Source organism: Malurus melanocephalus, unplaced genomic scaffold (assembly GCF_030028575.1).
Source record: "Malurus melanocephalus ecotype Western Australia unplaced genomic scaffold, MMel_1.1 scaffold_107, whole genome shotgun sequence".
NCBI lineage: Eukaryota > Metazoa > Chordata > Aves > Passeriformes > Maluridae > Malurus > Malurus melanocephalus.
The window spans coordinates 2,183,619-2,196,073 of record NW_026623339.1 but is presented as its reverse complement, the minus strand read 5'-3'; the positions used below and the strand labels follow the sequence as shown (position 1 = coordinate 2,196,073).

Here is a 12,455-nt window from a genome sequence, read left to right as displayed (position 1 = left end):
GCGGGCAGTGCCCACGCTGACCACGCTGTGCCTGCAGAGCCTGGCCCAGCACATGCAGAGCCTCTGGGCCAAGGACTACAGTGACAACTACCTGGACGAGTACGAGTTCCGCTTCCTCGTGGGCCCCTTCAACGATCTGGGTGAGGTGTGGGGGCTGTGCCACRGCACCGGGACCCCCGTGTGGGGTGAGTGGGGGTCCCAGGCCTTGCTGAACCCGTTTTCTCCCCAGCCTGCGGGCTGGTGCAGGAGCTGCTGCGGCTGCTGGGGACGAGCCGGCGGCTGTCGCGCGCAGCGCTGCATCTGCTGCTGCTGCCACACCTGCGCCAGCTCAGCCTGCGCTCGTGCCCCGCGCTCGCCAACAATGCCCTGGGCAACCTCATCGTCCTGCGCTGCCAGGTGGGCAGGGGGCTGTGGGGCTGTGGGGCTGGGGAGTGAGGTTGGGAGTGACATCTGTGGGGCTGGGAGTACCCACTATCAGTGGGGCAGGGGGAGTGGGGCTGGGGGTGACCACCCTCCATAGGGCAGAGGTTGCCATGGTCCATGGGCTGGGAGATTGGGGGAGGGTGGGCCCAAACCTTTCTGAGGTGCCACCTCTGTGGGGCAGGGGGTGCCCCCCGCCCGCCCCACTGAGGGTCTCCCCGTGTGCCTGCAGGGCCTGAGTGTGCTGGACCTGGGGGGCTGTGGGCGGCTCTCGCCGTCCGTGCTGGTGGACCTGGCCGAGGGGCTGCCCCGCCTGAGCCGCCTGGGGCTGGCCCACACCCAGGCCAACGTCCAGGTGCTCTCGGCCGTGGGCTCCTGCTGCCGCCACCTGCGGGAGCTCGACGTGTCCGGCTGCAAGAAGGTGACACCGCGTGCCCTGCGCCACCTGGGCTACGACCCCCTGGCACGGACCCCCTGCTGCCCCGCACTCCGTGTCCTGCTGGCCCGCAATCTGGAGCACACCGGGGACAGGGACATGGTGGCCGCTGTGGCCTTTCTGCTGCTGGCCCTGCCGTGCCTGGAGGTGCTGGCACACGGTGCCGTGCCGGACGCGCTCCATCTGCTCCATACTCAGCAGCTGGATGGCACCGAGGACTCAGAGGGCTTCCCCTCGCTTGAGGAGCTGGCACAGAGCCAGGGAGCCACACCAGAGGGACTCCCGCTCAAGCTGCCCCTGCGGCAGCTGGAGGAGGTGGAGGAGGATGCCCTGGGCACCGTGCACGCCGTGTGTCCCAAGGCTGAGGAGGTCAGCGTGTGGCTGGGGGACAGCCCTGGCCCCGCAGGGCTCCGGGAGCTGCTGGGCTGGAAGCGCCTGTCCCGGGTGACGCTGGGCTGCACCGGGCGGCACGGCCGGGCACTGGCAGAGGTGCTGCCGCTGGCAGAGGGCCTGGGCACCCGCCTGCACACCCTGACCCTGCACGGCTTCAGCTGCCGGGACCCGCTCTCGCTGCCCTCRCTGCTCTCCAACTGCCCCGGCCTGCAGAGCTTCAGCGCCGAGCTGGAAGTGCCGCCGGACCCCCGTGCCCGCGACGAACCCCCAGAGGAGTCCCCTGCCTCACCGCCACGCTGGGCCACCGACCTGCTGCCCCGCGGGCTGCCCCAGCTGCAGAGCTTCTCGCTGACCCTGGCCGGGTCTGTGCCGGCCGCGCACAGGCCGGTGCTGAGCTCCACGCTGGCCTCGCTGCTTTGCGGGGCCCCGCAGCTCCAGACCCTGCGCCTGCTGGCCGTGCCCTTCTCGCTGGACTCGGTGCTGGAGCCGGCGCTGGCGGGGCCGGCGCTGCGGGAGCTGCGGGAGCTGTCGCTGGCCGAGAGCTGCGTGTCCGCCGGAGCCGTGTGGCAGCTGCTGAGCTCCGAGGGGCCCCTGCGGCGCCTGGACCTGTCCCGCTGCCCCGACATCCACCGGCGCGACTACGAYGGCTTCCTGCAGGCCGTGAAGAAGCAGCGGCTGGACCTGGATATCACCTGGGAGTAGCGGCGCGTGTGGCGCCGAGGGCTTTAATAAAAGTGTGACGGTCACATCAGGCTGGCACTGCGTCATCCCCGAGTGGCACAGGGTGGGTACAGGGGGAGCAGAGCAGTATCCGTGTCCCCTTCCCGCCCTGCTGAGGGGTGACATCGTGGTGGCTCAGTCCTGCTTGGTGAGTCCYGTCAGCCTCTCCGATGCCTCCCAGAGCTTCCGTGCCAGCGCGGTGTCACGCGCGGCCTCCGAGGGCAGCGACAGCCGGCAGTTGCTGTCGAAATATTTCCCGGAGATGCCCTCAGCCTCCTCCGAGACAGCGCAGAAGATGGTGCTGGCAGCGCCCTGCTCGGCTGACTGTGGGGGATGGAGGGTGAGAGGGGTTCTGTCAGCACCCACCTGCCCCACTGCCCCCAGGACGGGCAGGACCCGGCCCCGCTCACCTTCATGAAGGGCCGGAAGAGGCTGAAGACTGCTCGCACGGTGTAGCTGAAGTGGCGCATGATGCCGGTGTTCACCACGCCGGGACTGATCGCGTTGACTGTCACCCCTGCCAGGCCGCACCGTCAGCAGGGTGGGGACACTGGGGACCCCCGATCCCTCTGGAAGCAGCAGGAGCAGCCCCCAGCCTGACCTCAGAGCGGGGCTCTGCCACCCACAGGGGATCCCAGGGAGTCTCTAACCCTTGTCAGACCCCTCAGCCCTGCCGAGCTGTGGCACAGGAGCACAGGGTGTTGGCACAGGGGATGTCCCCATGGTGTCACATGGCACGGCCAAGCCCAGCAGTGCCTAGCACCCACCTGTGCCCTGCAGGCGCTGTGCCAGCTCGGTGGTGAAGAGCAGGTTCATCAGCTTCGTGCTGCGGTAGGCAGCATCGTACCCACCCGGCTGCCGCTGCCCCGTGAGGAACTCGCAGTCAACCGTGCCCGCTCTGTGCCGGAGCGACGACACGTTGACCACCCGGGCGGGCGCTGAGGCCTTCAGGAGGTCTGTGCAGAGCAGGGGGTGAGCAGGGAGGGCTCCCCAAAGGCTCCCAACCTCCCCCAGCCCCCACACTCACCCAGGAGCAGATTGGTGAGCAGGAACGGGCCCAGGTAGTTGGTGGTGAAGGTTTGCTCCAACCCCTCTGATGTGATGGTGAAGGGCAGCCCTGGAAAAGGGAGATGTTGGGCACTGTGGGACATCAGAACAGGATGCTGCACCCACCTTGGGGGCTGTGGGGCTGGCACGTACCAGTGACACCGGCGTTGTTCACCAGCACGTCCAGCCGCGGCTCCTCGCGCAGCACGGCGCTGGCRAAGGCGCGCACCGAGGCCAGCGAGCTGGTGTCCAGCAGCCGCAGCACCACCGCCGGGTTCCCGGTGGCCGCCTGGATCTCCTCCACGGCTGCCTGGCCCCGCTCCCGGCTCCGRCACGCCAGGATGGTGCGGGCGTTCCGGCGTGCCAGGTCCATGGCCACGCACTTGCCGATGCCTGCGGAACACGGAGCAGGTGTGGGATAATCCCAGCCAGGCCCCCTTGTGGGGGATCCCTGGGGTTCTGTGCCCCTGTCCCCTGGGTTTGGGCAGCCCTTGCCACAGCCCAAACCACCCAGCAGAAAATGATGGGCGTTGGGGTGGGAGTAGATCCCAACACAAGTGGGGCCGCTCTGTCCCTGGGCATGTGGACACCCCAGTCCCAGCCTATGTCCAAACATCCCCGGCTGTGCCAGCCTGACCATGTGCTCAGCGCTAGGACACAGGTGGGAACAGTGACCCCATCCCTGGTGTGACACGGTAACAGCAGTGACAGGCAGTGCAGTGGCCTTAGCTGTCAGTTATTAACGCAGCCGAGGTGAAGCCCGGCCACCAAAGGTGGGCAGGGGACATTGGGAGCATGAAGTGGGTGCCAGGGAGCAGCCACCAGCTGCTTCTGCAGCCATTTGCATTCCCAAAGCYGGGACTGGGAGGAGGGACACCCGTGTCTCCCACAGGACACCCCACAGCCATCACACCATCACCCACACACGTGTCCCCGCCACCTGTTCCTGCTCACCGCTGTTGGCTCCGGTGACAATCACTGTCTTGCCTGTCAGGTCGGTGGGACACTTGCGGGGGTCCCAGGGGCTTCTGCGCCTGAGCCAGATCAGCAGCCCCAGGAGCAGCAGCAGCAGGAGCCACCACGGGGGGCTCAGTGTCCCCAGCAGCTCCATGGCCGGGTGCGGGATCTGGCTGGGCGTGGGGTGGCGCTGGGGACAGAGGTCAGAGCAGGACCTTTGCCCAGCTGTCAGCCCGCTGTGGCACGGGTTCCTCTGCTCCGTGAGCCGCCGGCAGCTGAGGAGGGACAGCAGAGTAACTGGAGCAGGCAGGAGGGTGAGCCACGCATCCCCTGTGCCACCTCACTGTCCCCCGCGCCACCCTGTCATTTAATGACGGTGATGGCATTTGAAGAATTGACGTTTAATGAGCTCTCTGYGCTCAAAATCTCCACAGGTGCCTCCGCACTATCGCAATGGAGCCACCTTTCAGGTCTGCCTGGCCTGGACCGAAACCGATACTGTCAAATCCGATTTTCGTTTGCGGTTTTGAGTGACGAGGGAGTAATTGCACAAGCTCARGAAGAGGGGTCACAAATAAGATGCTTGATGTTGGGGGTACTTGTCTTACAGGATCCTGTTTTGCATATCATGCTAATTATGGCCCAAAATCCATACCTACCATCTCCCCTCATACTGATGAGATTAAAATCGCACCTACTCTCAGATTTCATCCTAATTAGTGACCGAAACCATGTCCTTTGTGTTAATGAGGTTAATTGTTAATTGTAAAACTAGAACTCGGGGAGTGACCGGGAGGGGCAGAYTGTAGAACTCCTTGTGCCAACCCCATGCCCCTGTGCCCCTAAGGACCCCATCCCGCTGTGTGGGGACATCAGATGTGGGTGACCCAGGACTGGAGSCCATCCCTGAGCGAGCAGGACCTTCAGGAGGGGCTCAGTGGGCAGGGATGGYCCCAGAGAGGGACCCCAGAGCTCCCGGAGACCCAGAGGAGGCTCCGGGCAGCCTTTGCCCGCCCCATCCCGCTGGAGCAGCCCGACCCGGGGTCCCTGTCCTCCAGGACGGAGAGCTCACAGAACGAAGCCACAGCTGTCACCCCGTTGCATCCCCCTTATTCTTCATTTTGGGGCAAAGGGGCTGCGGGGAYGAGCTGCRTGTGGRWCCGGGAGCTGGTGGCACCGTGGGTWCAGCACCCGCTGCTCCGGGTCCCCGGTGGGGTGAGGAAAGCTCATTTTAGGGTTTTTTATTTACTTCTGTTTTCTTCAGCGGCGCCGGCAAAGAGCCCCGAGCTCCGGGAGTATGGCGTGGTGCCTTACCCGGTGCCAGCCCCGGTGGAGGTGGGACACGGGGTCCCGAGGAGCCCTCAAGGGCTGAGAGTCCCCCCGGAGCTGCGACACTCCCTGGGAGGAGCAGCTCCCGGAGCTGACCTCATTCCCAGCGGCTTTTACAGATGCTTGTCTCTCTCATTCGTCGTCTCCGATCCGGCACTCCGGGTAGCGGAGGATGGGTTTCAGCTCCCTCTCAGCCTTCTTCACCGCCTCGTCCTCCTGCTCCCCGATCGGTCCGCCTCTCCCGCGCCTCTCGCTGCCRCCCCAGCGCACGGTGACACCGGGCGCAAGCACAGCCGAAGCCAGCCAGGGGTCACACAGCTGCGGCTGGCCCCTGGTGGTCCGTGCGGCTACCGGGAAGACCTGCTGGGGCCGCARCGTGGGTTGCCAGCACCTCGACACCGCCAGGTCGGAGCCCCGGCCGCGCCAGTAGGAACGCGCCCACTCGGGGTCGGTGGTCACATTCACCACCTTCACCTCGGGGGTGACCCAGCGAGCGGCATCGCGGCGGGCACCCAGCCTGGGGACACCCGAGATGGGCACAGCCACGCCGCGGGAGGGTCTGCGAGTCTGCACCGATGCCGGGCTGCGGCGAGAGAAGGGCGACGTTTGGGCRCCGATCTCCGTCCTGGCCCCGCGGGACAACGATGGTGCCGGCGTTGGGGGCTCCGGGGGTTTGGCCGAGGGYGGAGCCGGGGGCTCGGGCGGGGCTGGCCGGGGTCGTGTGGTCCGGGCGACGCGGGATCCCCTTCTGGGGGGCCGGGAAGTGACGGGAGGCTCCGGTCCGGATCGTTGCGTGAGCAGGACGGCGACAGCACCGGGGACCGGAACGGGGGGAGCTCTGGCTGCTGCAGAGGGGGCCTGCCCGGATGGCGAAGGGGAGCCGATGTCGGGGTGCCACATGGGGTGACCCGGTGTCCCATGGCCCCCGAGGTGCTGGGGTTCAGCCCGGGGGGTCTCGGGTAAGGGTGATCGGGTCGCGTCTCACCTGGCCCGGGGGCACAGGAGCAGCGTCGGGGACCCTTCTGGGACACACGTGGGGAGCTCCAGGCTCGGCTGTCACGGGGATGTCCTCGGAMGGGACCTGCCCGGGGGACAAAGGGGACTCGGTGTAGGTGACACGGCGTGTGCCAGGGCCCGGGGAGGGCTCGGGGAGCGGCTCACCTGTTCCGAGGGCAGGGACACATCCAGGACAGTGACAGCTCCCTGCGTCCAGGAGTCCCAGGGGCACGTTTGGGGCTCCTCGTCCTCCTTCCAGATTCCGTCTCTCTCAGGATCCGTGTCCCCCCAGGAAAGCGGGTCCCCCCCGGGGTCCGGGTCCCCCTCGTCCCGCACCAGGAACCGCCACTCGGCGACAAAAAGGATGGCGTCCCGCGCCCGCGACACCGTGAAGGGCACCAGCTGCAAGACAGCGCTGAGATCCCTGCCCAGAACTCCCAGGCCCCGCCAGACCTCCCCAAATCATGGGGGAGGAGGTGGGGAGGGGTCTCTCACCTGCCGTGCCACCGCCCTCATAAGGGACTCGGTCATCACCCGGTCCAGGAGCTCCTCCAGGATGGGCCTGGCGTCCAAGGGCTCCTTGTGCCTGCGTCCATGCCCATGCTCTCCCGGATGCCCGAGGGCAGGGGCGGAGTGGGGAGGGGTCCGGCCGGGACTTTTGGGGGAGTGAGGCTTGGGGGASGGATGCTTCGATTCCTTCGGCTGGGCTTGGACGGGCGTTCGCGGTTTGTCCTGTCGCGACTTGGTGGCGGCGCCGCCGCGGGATTTGGATTTCTGCGCGGGGACAGAGACCCCCACAGCTCCCACCGCCCGGGCGGGACCGGTCCAGTGCGCCCCAGTATAGACCAGTACAGCCCCACACATCCCAGCGTGACCAACTCAATACATCCCAGCCCACCCCGGCATGGCGCCCCAGCTCACTCCAGTGTACCCCAGTATATCCCAGTACACCCCACATCCCCCAGCTCCTCCCAGCCCCCCACCGGAGCCCTTTTGCCCGCCCCCGGTTCCCCCAGTCCCGCCCAGTTCCCCCAGCCCCACCTCGGCCATCCCGCCCCTGTGGCGTCCCGGTTTCCACGGCGACGTGACGTCATCACCGCGCGCCGCCCGCASTGCGTCATCACGCCGCGACGCGTCTCCATGGCGGCGGCGAGCACCGGGTGAGCGGGGAGGGGGAAAGGGGAAACTGAGGGGAACCGGGGCAGAATTGGGGTCGGGGAGAGTGGGACGGGCAGGACAGGGGGTTCGGGAAGCGGCTGGGGAGGGCGGGGGGGCTGAGAGATGGGGATGGGGAGGGGTCGCTGGGAGAAAACCTTGGGCAGGGGGGCAGGGGGGCCCAGGGAGGGAATGGGGGTGGATCTGCCCCGAGTCCCCTGGAGCTCTCCAGATCCCCTTAGAACTGCCCCCGGCTCCCTGGATCTACCCCTCCCCATCTGGATCCATCCCTGGACCCACATCAGCCCCCCCGGATCCGCTCCAGCCCCCCCATAACCCACCCCAACCCCCTGGATCTGCCCCCACTCCCTCTCCGGCCCCACCGCAGTGTTTAACCCCCCTCAGGCCGTACCGCCGGGAGCGGACCCTGGCCCTGCGGAGCAGCAGCTCGGCTCTGTACAACAACCTGGCCGTGCTGTGCCCTCCTGCCCGGCCCCTGGCCTTCGGYGCCGTGCACGGCACCACCCTCAACCTGCTGGGCAACGAGGGTCCCCCCCGGCAGCTGCAGGCCCGCGGAGGGGGCTCGGCGCTCAGCACCCCGCTGCTCACACAGGTGAGGCACAGGAAAAGCCCTGTCTGATCCCTCCCGGCACCGGGCAGGGGGTGGGACACGGCCCTGGCACCTCCCTGGCACGGGGAGGGGCCGTGTCACAGCTCTGTCACCCTCGTGTCGTTGGAATGGGGTTTGGGGACTTCTGATCCAGGAGGAGGATGAGAGGGGGGGTCCTGTCCCAGCAGGAGGGTTTGGAGGGCTCCAGGAGGAGGATTTGGGGAAATCCAAGAGAAGGGTTTGGGGAAATCCAGGAGCTGTCTCTTGGGATATCCAGGATTTGGGGAGGCTCCTGGAGGAGGGTTTGGGAGACTTGAGGAGAGGGTTTGGGGGGCTCCAGGAGGAGGGTTTGGAGAAATCCAAGAGGAGGGTTTGGGGAAATCCAGGAGAGGGATTTGGGGATATCCAGGAGGGGGATTTGGGGATATCCAGGAGGGGGATTTGGGGAGGCTCCTGAAGAAGGATTTGGGACACTTGTGGAGAGGGTTTGGGGGGCTCCAGGAGGAGGGTTTGGGGAGGCTCTRGGATCCAGCAGGAAGGTTTGGGGTCCTGTCCCAGGAGGGGGCTGTGGGATTCTGCCTGTGCCCCCCAATCCCACCCCGCTCCATCCCTCCCAGGCCGCGTGGTGCGAGCTCCCATCCCGGGTGCTGCTGGTGCTCACGTCCCAGCGCGGTGTCCAGGTGAGGTCTGGGGGGTCCAGAGGGGTCCTGGGGGTCCTGCTGCCCCCCTGCCACCACTCAGAGTGTCCCACTTTGTCCCTCCATCCCAGATGTACGAGTCTGACGGCTCCACCATGGTGTTCTGGCACGCGCTGAATATCCCGGAGCACCCGGCAGGTGAATCCCTGTGGAGAGTCCTGAATGCCCCCAGCACGGCCCAGGCAGATAAATCCCCCTGAGGATGGGGATTCCTCCACTTCCAGTCCTTCCCAGGAGGAATTTTCCCCAATATCTGACCAGAACCTCCCCTGGCCCAGCCTGAGGCCGTTCCCTCTCCTCCTGTCCCTGTTCCCTGGAGCAGATCCCAAATCCCCCTGGCTGTCCCCTCCTGTCAGGGAGTTGTGCAGAGCCACAAGGTCTCCCCTGATCCCCTTTTCTCCAGGCTGAGCCCCTTTCCCAGCTCCCTCAGCCACTCCTGGTTCTCCAGACCCTTCCCAGCTCCTTCCCTGGACACTCTCCAGCCCCTCAGTGTCTCATTGTGACAGGCCCAAACCTGTGCCAGGATGGGGGTGTGACCCCACTGCTGTCACCGGGCTTGTCCCTGCCCGTGGGTGACACAAACCTGTTCCCTTCCAGCACATTCCGTGTTTGCCCGAGGCATCGCCGCAGCCAGCGGCCGCTTCATCTGCGTGGGTGAGCCGGGYCCAGGGCGTGGGGAGGGCGGTGGCCCTGGGGTGACCAAGCCCTGCTGACCTTCTGACCCCACAGGGACATCGTCTGGGGCCGTGCTGGTGTTTGACATCCCCCCAAAAGGGACCAACGTGACGCTGAGCGAGGTCCTGGAGCAGCACMGGGATCCCATCACCGACATCGCGGCCGAGCAGGGCCAGGCCCCGGTATGGGGGTGGGTGGGTTGGGATCACCSTAAATCCCATGGGCAGGGGCACCTTCCACTCTCCCAGGGTGCTCCAAGCCCCATCCAGCCTGGCCCTGGACACTTCCAGGGATCCAGGGGCAGCTGCAGCTTCTCTGGGCAAACTGTGCCAGGGCCTCCCCAGCCTCACAGGGAAGGATTTCTTCCCCAAATCCCACACAAATCTCCCCTTCTCCAGTGGGAAGCCATTCCCCCTTGTCCTGTCACTCCATGCCTTGTCCCAAGTTCCTCCCAGCTCTCCTGGAAGCCCTTTAGGCACTGGRAGCTCACAGGGCAGGTCCCTGCAGACTCACCAGCCATTTCCTCCCACTCAGCACTTTCCCCGATGAGTCACTGAACTTTCCTTGCTCYGGCATCCCCAAGGAATTCATCCCCCAGAACCCGTTCCCGAGAGCTGCCGTGTCACCGTGGGAACACGGAGCTGTTATGTCACCTCCCACTGCCACCGCTGTCACCGTCCCCTCACACACCCCCCTGGACTTTGCTCCATGAGCACCGAGGGTTCCCAGGGCTGTGCTGGGAGATTCCCAGGGCCGGGAGGGGCCGGGAATCCTCAAGGAGGGAGGGGTGCCCTGCTTCTTCCTCGAAATCCACCCTCGGCGTGGCGTGGCAGCGTCGGCAAACACAGACGTGTTCCGACGGAGCCGCCCGCGGGCGCTCCCGGCCCCGCAAAGACCGRGATCCGTCAGCATTTTGGGACCTGTGTCAGCTTGTCCTGGTGCCCATGGGCCCGGCGGGCAGTGCCAGTGTCCATCCCAAGCTGGGGACAGTGCCCCATGCCCCCCTGAGCCATCTCTCCCCACAGGAAGGCGCCGGGGACCTGGTGACAGCCGATGACTCTGGGACCCTGTGCCTGTGGAGCAGCGGGGAGGARTTCACCCTGCTCGGGAAGATCCCGGGATCTGGGTGAGCCCCGGGGATCCCGCAGGGTGTGGGACACGRGGGAGGGACACCCTAGAGGTGGTGACACGTGCCCTTATCTCCAGCTCCACCTGCTCCTCGGTGACCCTGTGGAACGGGATCGTGGCCGCGGGCTACGGGAACGGGCAGATCCGACTGTGGGAAGCGGCATTGGGGCGGATCCGTGCCCAGGTCAGCGCCCACGCCCGCTGGATCTACGCGCTCGACCTGGCACCGCTCACCGGCAAGGTATGGAGGGGACAGGGAGTCTCACCTGGTGTCACACCTGGAGTCACAGCCAGTGTCCCACGCTGACATCCTGCCCAATATCCCAACTGACATCCTGCCCAATATCCCAAACCTGCATCCCACGGAATCCCACCCCATTATTCCAGCCTGAAATCCCACCTGGAATCCCACCTGAAATCCCACCCCATTATTCCACCCTGAAATCCCACCTGGAATCCCCACCCGTTTATTCCAGCCTGAAATCCCACCTGGAATCCCACCCCATTATTTCAGCCGGAAATTCCACTTGGAATCCCACCTCATTATTCCAGCCTGAAATCCCACCTGGAATCCCACCCCATTATTCCAGCCTGAAATCCCACCTGGTATCCCACCCCATTATTCCACTGTGAAATCCCACCTGGAATCCCACCCCATTATTCCACTCTGAAATCCCACCTGGAATCCTCACCCCATTATTCCAGCCTGGAATCCCACTTGGAATCCCCACCCCATTATTCCACCCTGAAATCCCACCTGGAATCCCACCCCATTATTCCGCTCTGAAATCCCACCTGGAATCCCACCCCATTATTCCACTCTGAAATCCCACCTGGAGTCCCACCCCATTATTCCAGCCTGGAATCCCACCCCAATATCACCCTGCCCCATGGCACTGCCACCTCCGCGGTGTCCCCACGGTCCCTCTGTTCCCCTCGCAGCTCCTGTCGGGCGCAGAGGATTCCTTTGTCCACGTCTGGAAGCTCAGCAGGAACCCGGACACGGATGACATCGAGGTGAGTCCAGGCCTGGCACACAGACAGAGCACTTGGAGCCCTGGCTGCTCCATGGGGCTTGGGGACATGGGACAGGGATGTGGCACTCTCTTGGCATTCCGTGTGGMTCCACTCCCGCCACAGATCCGGCACTGCCACGCCGAGTGCGTGACGGACACGCAGGTTTGTGGTGCCCGCTTCTGTGACCCYGCTGGGGACACCTTCGCTGTCACCGGCTACGACCTGAGCGAGATCCTCTGCTACGGCCCAGCCTGAGCCGGGAGCGCTGGAAATTTCAGCAACACCGGGAATTCCGGGAATGTTGGAAACACCGGAATGCTCCGGCAGTGCAACCGTGGGCGAGGGGTGAGCGCAGACCCCCCTCCGGCTCCGTGGGGATGCAGCTGCTCCGGCTCCACCACCCCGAGGGGATCCCCGGGATCCTCCCGTGGYCTCCCACCCTTCCCGGAGGGTGGCGTGGCTGAGAACAGAGCCGGCTCAGACGGGAGGATCCCGGGAAACCTGTGCTACCTGCTGCTCCGGCCGGGAGAGCCCCGGCGTCCCTGGGTGCAGCACCCGCTGGCCACGGGAGCCAGGGAGGGGAAAAAACGGGGAGGGAGGCTGAGGTGGGGGCTCCTGCATCCCAAACCCCCACAGGACCCCAAATCCCCATGGGATGCTGCAGTCCCGTGGCCMCTGGCCAGATGTTTGGGGCCCCAGCTGTGCTCCGGGGCTGGAAACAGCAGCAGCAGCTGCAGCAGAACCCCAGGGACATCCCCAGGTCCCCTCCAGCCCCCCCGGCTGACCCTGACCCCCCGAACCCCCCCGTGGGAGCTGAGGTGACCCCAGGCTCCGCTCCCAGGGCCCTGCGAGGCTGCAGGGGGAGCATGGGGGG

At 65.9% G+C, this 12,455-nt stretch overlaps 4 protein-coding genes across 5 annotated transcripts; 2 read left to right on the top strand and 2 right to left on the bottom strand.

The window, feature by feature from the left end:
• The first annotated feature begins 6 nt into the window (after positions 1–6).
• LOC130575457 (uncharacterized) lies at positions 7–1,951 on the top strand. The gene is made up of 3 exons (XM_057369359.1): positions 7–140; positions 230–396; positions 653–1,951. Exons 1-3 carry the CDS (start codon positions 53–55, stop codon positions 1,949–1,951), a joined length of 1,554 nt encoding a protein of 517 aa, XP_057225342.1. The 5' UTR covers positions 7–52.
• On the bottom strand, positions 1,941–4,831 carry LOC130575458 (retinol dehydrogenase 13-like). 2 transcript variants are annotated; one of them, XM_057369360.1, is made up of 6 exons: positions 3,971–4,824; positions 3,170–3,409; positions 2,997–3,086; positions 2,737–2,925; positions 2,380–2,486; positions 1,941–2,293 (listed from the first exon to the last, which is right to left on the bottom strand). In XM_057369360.1, the coding sequence occupies exons 1-6, from the start codon at positions 4,125–4,127 to the stop codon at positions 2,105–2,107; spliced, it is 972 nt and encodes a 323-aa protein (XP_057225343.1). In that variant the 5' UTR covers positions 4,128–4,824; the 3' UTR covers positions 1,941–2,104. The 2 variants fall into 2 exon arrangements, with proteins under 2 accessions (XP_057225343.1, XP_057225344.1); XM_057369361.1 differs by lacking the exon at positions 2,737–2,925 and having other exon boundaries at positions 3,971–4,831.
• Positions 4,832–5,434: 603 nt separating this feature from the next.
• On the bottom strand, positions 5,435–6,829 carry CUNH2orf81 (chromosome unknown C2orf81 homolog). The gene is made up of 4 exons (XM_057369369.1): positions 6,794–6,829; positions 6,464–6,751; positions 6,288–6,383; positions 5,435–6,160 (listed from the first exon to the last, which is right to left on the bottom strand). Exons 1-4 carry the CDS (start codon positions 6,827–6,829, stop codon positions 5,435–5,437), a joined length of 1,146 nt encoding a protein of 381 aa, XP_057225352.1.
• WDR54 (WD repeat domain 54) lies at positions 6,703–12,449 on the top strand. Its single transcript, XM_057369358.1, has 10 exons — positions 6,703–7,458; positions 7,859–8,066; positions 8,681–8,743; positions 8,833–8,899; positions 9,359–9,415; positions 9,491–9,618; positions 10,462–10,562; positions 10,643–10,805; positions 11,507–11,581; positions 11,705–12,449. Exons 1-10 carry the CDS (start codon positions 6,893–6,895, stop codon positions 11,834–11,836), a joined length of 1,560 nt encoding a protein of 519 aa, XP_057225341.1. The 5' UTR covers positions 6,703–6,892; the 3' UTR covers positions 11,837–12,449.
• Positions 12,450–12,455: the final 6 nt, after the last annotated feature.